Source organism: Echinops telfairi, unplaced genomic scaffold (genome assembly GCF_000313985.2).
Source record: "Echinops telfairi isolate 266 unplaced genomic scaffold, ASM31398v2 ScPeMD7_2;HRSCAF=8, whole genome shotgun sequence".
NCBI lineage: Eukaryota > Metazoa > Chordata > Mammalia > Afrosoricida > Tenrecidae > Echinops > Echinops telfairi.
The window spans coordinates 6809396-6817665 of record NW_022103898.1 but is presented as its reverse complement, the minus strand read 5'-3'; the positions used below and the strand labels follow the sequence as shown (position 1 = coordinate 6817665).

The 8270-nt window shown below is 53.3% G+C and overlaps 1 protein-coding gene across 1 annotated transcript in view; it reads right to left on the bottom strand.

Moving 5' to 3' along the window:
* Positions 1-8270, bottom strand: part of EFCAB6 (EF-hand calcium binding domain 6) — a 253365-nt gene that overhangs the window by 10936 nt on the left and 234159 nt on the right. Inside the window, exon 28 of the mRNA XM_045290796.1 lies at positions 2306-2539. Coding sequence (XP_045146731.1) covers positions 2306-2539 — 234 coding nt within the window. The remainder of the gene's footprint in view (positions 1-2305; positions 2540-8270) is intronic.

Sequence of the window (8270 nt, the reverse complement as noted above, 5' to 3'; positions counted from 1 at the left end):
CTTCTCCCTTGTTAGGTTTGCCAGTGGTTTGTCAGTTTTGTTAATCCTTTCACAAAGAATTAACTTCTTATCTGGATTCTTTCTATTGTTTTTCTGTTTCACATGTTTCTGCTCTGATATCTTATTACTTGTTTTCTTCTGGTGGCTGTAGACTTATTTTTCTAACTGATGAGGATGTTGGATTAAGTTTGGTTCTTCTACTTTGACATGTGTGCTTATTGATATACGTTATCCTTTGAATACCGCTTTGCTTGTGTCCCAAAGGTTTTAGTACATTGTATTTCTGTTCTTAGTTGTTTCAAGGAATTTAAAATTTTCATTCTTTACTTCTTTGATTACCCAGTAGTTTTTAAGCAGGATGCTCATCAACTTCCAGGCATTTGATTTTCCCTCTTGATCTTCCTATGGTTGAGTTCTGATGTTATAGTGTTGTGATTCAAGAAGAAGCTTTGCAATGTCTCAGTGTTGCAATACTTGCTAAGGCTCTGGGGAATGTTCCGAGTGCACTGGAAAAGAATGCATATGGTGCTGCTGTGGGGTGGGCTACTGTATAGAAGTCTGAGGCCAAATCGGTTAATTGTGTTGTTCAGTTCTTCTGTGTCTTTGGAGAGTTTCTTGCTAGTTGTTCTGTCCTTCCATGAACGTGGTGTGTTAAAGTCTCCCGCTATTCTTGTAGAGTTGTCTGTTTCTCTCTTCAACTCTATAAGGGTTTCACTGAAGTACTTTGGAAGGCTTTCATTTGGTGCATAGATATTTATTACAGATACGTCTCCTTGATCCGCTGACACTTTAATCACTATGCGAGGCCTTTCTTTGTCCCAGAGGCTGGATTTTGCCCTGAAGTCATATCAGAAACCCACATTGCCATTTCCACTCTTTTTTTTGGCTCGGTACCATGATCTTTTTTTCTCTCCTTAGACTTAAAGTCCATTTTTGTCTCTGTGTCTGAGATGTGCTTGCTGCAAGCGGCATATTGAGGGGGCGTGTTTCTCATGCAATCTGTCTCCTGTTGGGTGCAATTAATCCATGTGACAGTCAGTGTAGTTAACGAAAACGATCCGTTGTGTTCACGGCACTGTGGTGTCATTGTATGTGTGCTTGTTTGGTGTCCAGCTGGCACTGGGGTGGGTGGTGGTACTTACCTACCAGGTATAGCTGTTGGAGGTGTGGGGGGCTGGGTTATGTGGAGAAAGGGTCTCTAGTTGGGTGGGGCAAGAAGGGAAAGACCAACCAACCAATCAGACAACAACAACAACAACAAGAAGCCTAAGCTAGAACAAGGCATTTGGTGGCAGGTTACTCCTGAATGGCATGTGTATTCTGCGGCCCTGGGAGGGTGCAGGGCAAGTGCAGCTGCTACTGGGTATCTCATGGTGGGCACTGGACCCTCCTCTGGCTGCCAAGGGGGTGTGGGAGCAAAGGATGACACCCCCTCCCCCTTGCATCTGTCTCCAGTGTGTGTCTGTACACATTGCTCTCTGTGGACCTGCCTCGTCTCTCCGACTGTATATTCTACAGCCCTGGGGGTCTGTGAGGGTAGGGGTTGGTCACATTTCTGCTCACCAGGAGAGAGGGTGTGTGTGTGTGTGTGTGTGTGTGTGTGTTGTCCACCTTTCTCTTCGTCAGCTAGTAGAGAGGGCTCTGAATGTGGGTGGAGCTGATTCCGAATGGCCTGCAGCAGGCCAGCAGAGAATCCACTGGTCTATTTCTGTATGGCTCTCCTTCTCTGTTGGTATCTGACCCACAAATCTATCTTTTCTGCAGAGACCCAGGGCACACATTTCCCCCTTATCTGTTCTCTCACGTTTTTGCTGCTGCTGACAGCCTGAGGAGGGTGTCTAGCTAGGCTGATATCTCGCTGGAGGGGCTATGCTGTGGAAAAAGGCCAGGCAGTCAACTTCTGAAGGACTCAAACCCAACTCCCTGCTGACTCATCACAACCCAACAGGACAGGGTAGAACTGCCTATGGGAGTTTCTGAGATTCTAACTCTTTACCGGAGTAGAAAGCCTCATCTTTTCCCCAAGGAGTGGCTGGTGGTTTCAAACTGCTGACCTTGTGGTTCAGTCTAACATGTAACTACAACACCACATGCTCAGGGCTCCACGGTCAGTTCATCACGCTGCCCTGCTGCCCTGTCCCAGGAAAGCCACTGTAGAGCACCCTGTCCTGTGAGCCCAGCCTCTTGCTCACCATCACCCCTGGCCCAAGGGGCCCGTGCCCTTCGGTCACTCACCCAGAGGCCTGGCGGGATTTGCGGTCAGCCTTGGGTGGCATGTAACCCCCAACCCCCAGGGGTTACTCACGCAGGGGTGGCTCCAGGTCTTTGGTGTCCCCACCTTTGGTGCATGCAGGGGTGATGACCGGGTGGATCGGCCCCCCTCTGAGACTTCGGGGAGACTGCTCCCTTTCTGGGCCCGGGTGGATTCCCTGGAGATGGGTGGTGACACTGCCTTCTCACAGCTGAACCTGCTCAGGAAGTCCTGGTATTTCAGCTTCCCCTTGGCGGTGACCGGCATCTCACCCCAGAGCTTGTCAAACTGGGGGGGAAGCAGAAGTCAGTTCCCAGTGTCCAACTGAGAGGCTGGGTGACCGATGGGCCATGGGCGAGTGGTCTGAGCCCACCGAGAGGGGCCTCAGAAGGCCAGGCTAGGCCACCTGCTTCTGGGAGGTCATTGCCTTCAATGCCATAGGGAGCTGTTCTCTGCACACGTGGGGCGGTGGGGGGCAGTGGGGGGCGGTGCCAGAAGGAATATAATGAGCCGCACGGACCGTCCTGCTATTCGGCACAGTGGGCTCCAGCGCCAATTCACCGACTCACTGCCATCGGTTGACTCTGCCTCGGTTTAACCGGAGCTGCTGGTGGCTTTGAACTGCTGACCAACCCACAGCCCATTCTGCCCCTAGGGCTCCTTTGAGTGCCAACGGGAGTCAATGGAAACCCACACAGGGACAGAACCCTAGGATCCCTGCTGGGGGCGGGAGCCGCTGGGCACTGGGACTGTGGGTGGCCTTATGAAATTGGATGGGGCCCTGGTGAACGGCCCGAGGACGCTTGGTCTTGTGTTTGGTCCTGAGGCCTGAGCCCCCGGAGATGCACACGGGCATCTGGTCAGAAAAGGCAGACTGAATGTCCGCCCCTCGGGCAGGACTGTCCCAACCCTGGCCCATCCCCTTCCGCTGGGCACCTGCTTCTGAGGCTGTGAGGCTGTAGGCGTCAACCATGTGCCTCGTCTTGAACCCTTCTGGGATGCTGCAGAGTTTAGAGCAGTGCACGGCTACCGGCTGATGGCAGCCATGGTGGCATGGAGGCCACATGACTCAGTGCACCCTAAATGAGCCACTTGGGGTGACGTGGGGGCTTTGAGGGAGGTGGAGACAGGGCAACTTGTGTCCAACTTGGTCTTTCCAGGCCGGCCCCGAGGTGCCCAGCTTTGGTGCGGGCAGTGAAACGCAGAGGCCAGGGTGGCAGCTCAGCACCTCGAAAATCCAAGGGTGCTTCTACCTGTCATGCGGGGTCATGGGGACTCAGGAAACTGACCACACAGCATCCAACAAAGACGGGAGCCACACCTCGTGTTCCCAGCGCTACCACATAATACACTACCTCACCTTCCAGCCACCCAACCCACCACTCACCATGATGCCCATGTTCCCCCATCCACCACTCCCTCGGCCCGTTCGTCCCAGCTGGCTGTACCCCAACCGAATTCCTCCTCCCCAGCCCTCTTCCCTCCCTTGCCCCTGTTCTGCCACACTTGCCCGGTGGAGTACTCCCTCCGGTCCAAGCTGCCACACACTCTTACCACCCCTCCTTCATGCGTGTGGCCCATTCTCTGTGGGGACCAAGCCATACCATCTCCTCCCCAACTGCCCCCACACGTCTGCGCATCCTCGGCTGATGGCCCGGCCCCACCTTTCGTAGTCAGAGCCACCGAGGACCCCAAGGGATGTGACTATGGGGGAGGGACTGTGATGCTCTCCCTCCCAGCCTTCCTTCTTGAGCTGCAGGGACAGAGAAGTTAAAAGCTACGACCCCCATGTTCCTGAGACCTGGGAGGAGCGGAGCCCCAAGAGACCAGTGCCCGGGTGGGTTCTGTGTCCCTTCCTCAGCGTCCTGGATGCTGACCACTCTGGGAGGCAGCGGCAGGGGGTTCTCCTGGGGGTCCAGCTCCTCCAGAGTCTCTTTCAGATCCTGGTCCCCTGTGCTTGGGCTTGGACTGCGCCGAGTAGGCTCTGCAGCCGCAGGTCCGCATCCCAAAGCACAAAGCAACAGAGCCAGTCTCCAGAGAAAGAAAAGAGGGAACAAAGAGATGTTCGGATCCTGTGCCGCAGGATGGCACCGGCAGACACGGACAGAGTCCCCAGGAAGCTTCCGTTCGGAACGTGAACTCCTATTCCTGAATCACGCACGGTGTAACGGGATTTCAGGTAACGTGTCCCTCTGAACGTTGAGAAACCCTCCACCGCAAATGATGCTTAAACAAACGTACGCGTTGAAGGTCCCGCAGGGCCCTGGCCTTCTGAAGAGCTGGAAGAACTGAAAACCCCACAGAAAGGGTAGAAGAGACGAGAAAACCAGCCAGCCTGCAAGCCCGAAGTTGGGGTGTGGGGCGGGGGTGGGGCACAGGCTGAGCTGAAGAGTTCTCTAGCGACCCCAAGAGACGATCTTCACAGCAGGAGGAGGGCAGGGACACTGTCTTTCTGCGCTCCAGCCAGGGCGTGGGCCTTTCTCGTGGGTGCTGGTGGGGTTGGCCCCTCCCATGAAATCTCAAGGTGGTGGCACGAGCATGCTGCCAGGCTGGTGGCATCCTTGGTACTCGGGGGAAGCTAACGCAAGTCAACCGTGGAGAAAGCCATCCTAGCCCCAAAGCCTCCTTGCGAGTGCCCCCGATTAAATCGAGCCCGCTATGAACTCCTCTTGAAGTGAAATAACCTAACGCACGAAGGAGGCGGTCCCGTGATGTGCGCTCGCAAGAACAAGCCGAGGCAGACCTGGGCTTCAGACAGGAGAGTGACTAGCTGGGGACTCTAATGCTGCATAACATGGCCAGGATGCATGAAACATTGCATATGCTAATGAATGGAAATATTCAACGAATAGCTAATTACCTATCGCGGGGCGCGCATTTAAATGGAGCAAGGAGGAAGACAGAATCGAAAGTGGCGAGACGTATTTGAGAGGATAGCAAATACAAGTCTTTGAAATAAATACCACAGTCAAGAGTTTAGACTAATCGAGTGGGTGTGCTGATGAAACAACAGATTAGATACAGTGAGAGAGGACTGATGACCTTGAAGACAGACTTCAATTGAACTCAACGTGTCCGGCACCTGGAGAGCCAGGACCACACACACTGCTGGACCAGACTCATGGAGTTTCTCGGTCAGTCGGTGCGTCTCGTAGAACAAGCAGACGAAACATGACTTGAGTGGAACAAGAGTGGGGCCCAAGACTGAGGAATCTTTTTAAACCCTGGAGATCCTACTATTTCCAATTACAACTCTCTCTCCAGAAAAAGTCTCTTTACAAATATGGTAAAATAAAGACACTTTTATCTTTGTTTTTCCAGGTAGACACAGAGAAAGCTTACCACTGGTGGACCATGATGGAAAGATATACTTTTTTTAAAGAAAGAAAGTTATCCCAGAAGAGAGGTCTGGGATGTAAGAAGCAAAGAGACAGGCGGGTAGGAAGTTAACATGAACTCTGAAACCTATCGGTCTCAGGCTGAATTCTTACATTACAAAGATTGGAGCGCTATCTATTAAACAACCACGCATGACACCCTAGAGGGACCACTGGACTCAGCAGTATTGTCTATATCCCGGTGGACTTGGAAGATGGCATGGAAGTTGGACTCTTTTCCCTGTGGCTAGATGTGGTACAGCGTCAAGGGCGATGGCAGCCTCTCACGAAGTTCAATAGGCATATAACCCCCCCAAAATGCAAGGCATGCAAAGGAATTCCAAAATGCTCGTCAAAAGACGACAGGGTGCCAGAGCAAAACCCAACAACGGACAGGAGATGGGTGCCGAACAGAAGCACAGAGGACACATCCACGTATTCACACTAAGTGCAAGCAGACCGAGCACGCCAAATGACAGACAGAGATGGTTGGATCGGATTTAAAGAAGAAATCCACACAGCACCTAAATCACAGGAGAGCTGATAGGACAGACAAACAAGCACATGACAGAAACAGTCAACACTAAAGTGGCTGTACCAATCAGGTCAAACACTTGAGTAACAAATGATTTCCCAGGGGAAGCAGGAGGGTATTACGTGAGGCTTGAAGGTTCCTTTGCTGGGAGGATACACAGTCTTGTTCTCTAGTTGCATTCACCCCCCTCACTGCCAACATCCACACACACACACACACACACACACACAATAATGAAACAATTAACCAGCACACCTAATTCCGTATAAAAGGATGGCATTGCTAAGGCTGCCATCACAGCCTGCTGCCCATCTGTCAGGTCCTCACATGGTGGCAGCGTCACCAATTTAACTTGTTTTGTTTAATTGTCTGCACGCCGTGGTGCGCCTGTTTTACACAAACTCGTAACTCAGCAAGCTTTGCTTCCCCTGGTGCCTGGTTGCTGCTCTGTCTGCGTCTTCTCCCCATCTCTTCTCGGGCGTTACCCCCTGGGACCCCACATCCTGCCAGGGGACCCTCTCTTAAACCTTGGGTCTGGGCCAGCCCCCGCTTTGCTCAATCAATGTGCAGAAAGCAGTGCCTTAGTTACACAAATCGTTAACGACTCCAGTTTGAGGTCTCTCTCCCCTCCCATAATGCAGACCCGGTGAAGGCATGGAGTGGGGCCTGCCTTGCTCCCAGGACCCAACCCCCAGCCTCGACCACGGTCAGCCCCCAACACGTACAGCGTGAGTGGAGACAGACATGAGTGTCTACCAGAGACAGACAGCTGTGTGCCAAAGTACAGTGTCCTAAGAGCTCCTTCAGATGCAGCAGGACCGCCAGGTAAAGGTGTGGTCTGGAAAGAGCATCTACTGGATAAGCCCAGGGCAGGAGCCTGGTCAGAGGTGATATGTGCCTGGAAGAGCCGCTGTCTCCCCTCTGGATGGGGGAGGACACAGAAGCTCAGAGAGCGTAAGTAACTTGTCCAAGGTCATGTGCCTGCACAAGGCAGAAACGCTGACTCACAGTGAGTCCTGGTGGGTGTCGGCGATTGTAACCGCTCACGGGAGTAGAAAGTCCGGTCTTTTTCTCCGAGGAGGAGCTGCTGGTGGTTTTGAACTGCCGACCATACAGATCGCAGCCCAATGAGTGACCACTACACCACTGGGGCTCAAGGCGGAGGCAGGCCTGAAACCCACGTCAGCGGGCCGGAGAAAGCACTTGGCTCTCTTGTTTGCAGCATTTCCCCTCTCCCCGGGATGTCTGCTTGAGGAACACACTAGTGTGCGGAGCTGTTCTTGCCCAGAAAAGGTAACTGCACGTTGCAAGTCTCCCTGTGGCCACGGTGGGCAAAGCCCTCATGGACCCCGTCCCGACAGCCCTCTGCGACATACTCTATGCAGAGCCGTGAAGACCTGTCTGTTGTGAAACTTGCTCTCTTTCTGAAAGGTTCATTGCACAAAACGGTTCTAGAAGATGTAGCCATCCTGGAAGGTGTCACAGCCCCCGTTACAGAGCACTGAGTTGCAAGTCCAGTAGATAACCGTGTCTGACACCCACAGCTATTTCCTGTGGCCTGGGCAGTCCCTGCCACCACCCATCTGTCAGCGTGCTGTCCTGTGGTAGCCGCGTGTCACTGTCGTGGCCGGCATTTCAAATCCTAGCAGGGTCATCGGGGTGGACAGCTTTCAGTGGGGCTTTCGGAATTAAAGGTAGACCAGGAAGGCAGCAGAACAGACGATCCACTTCTGAATGTTAGTCCACGCAAGCCTTACTGGCCACAAGAGAACAATGCCCACGTCGCGCTGGAGGATGCTCCCTGGGGGTTAGCAAAGCAAAGACCGAAATCCAATGCCCCGAGTCCATTCCAACTCTCCTAGCGACCTAGCCCTGCAGGGTCTCTGAGAGGGAGACTCTCGACAGAAGCAGGCAGCCTCCTCTTCCTCCAGCAGAACTGCTGGTGGATCAGCCTTGGAACTCACTGTGCCACCAGGTTGGAAGGCACCCTGACTACACAGTAGCTGCACCCAGGGACTTTGCGAAGGTGGCATGGGCCCGGACAACTTCTGGTTCTGTCGTGCGTAACGCTGCCGTTGAGCGTGCACTGATTCGACGGCAGTTTTCG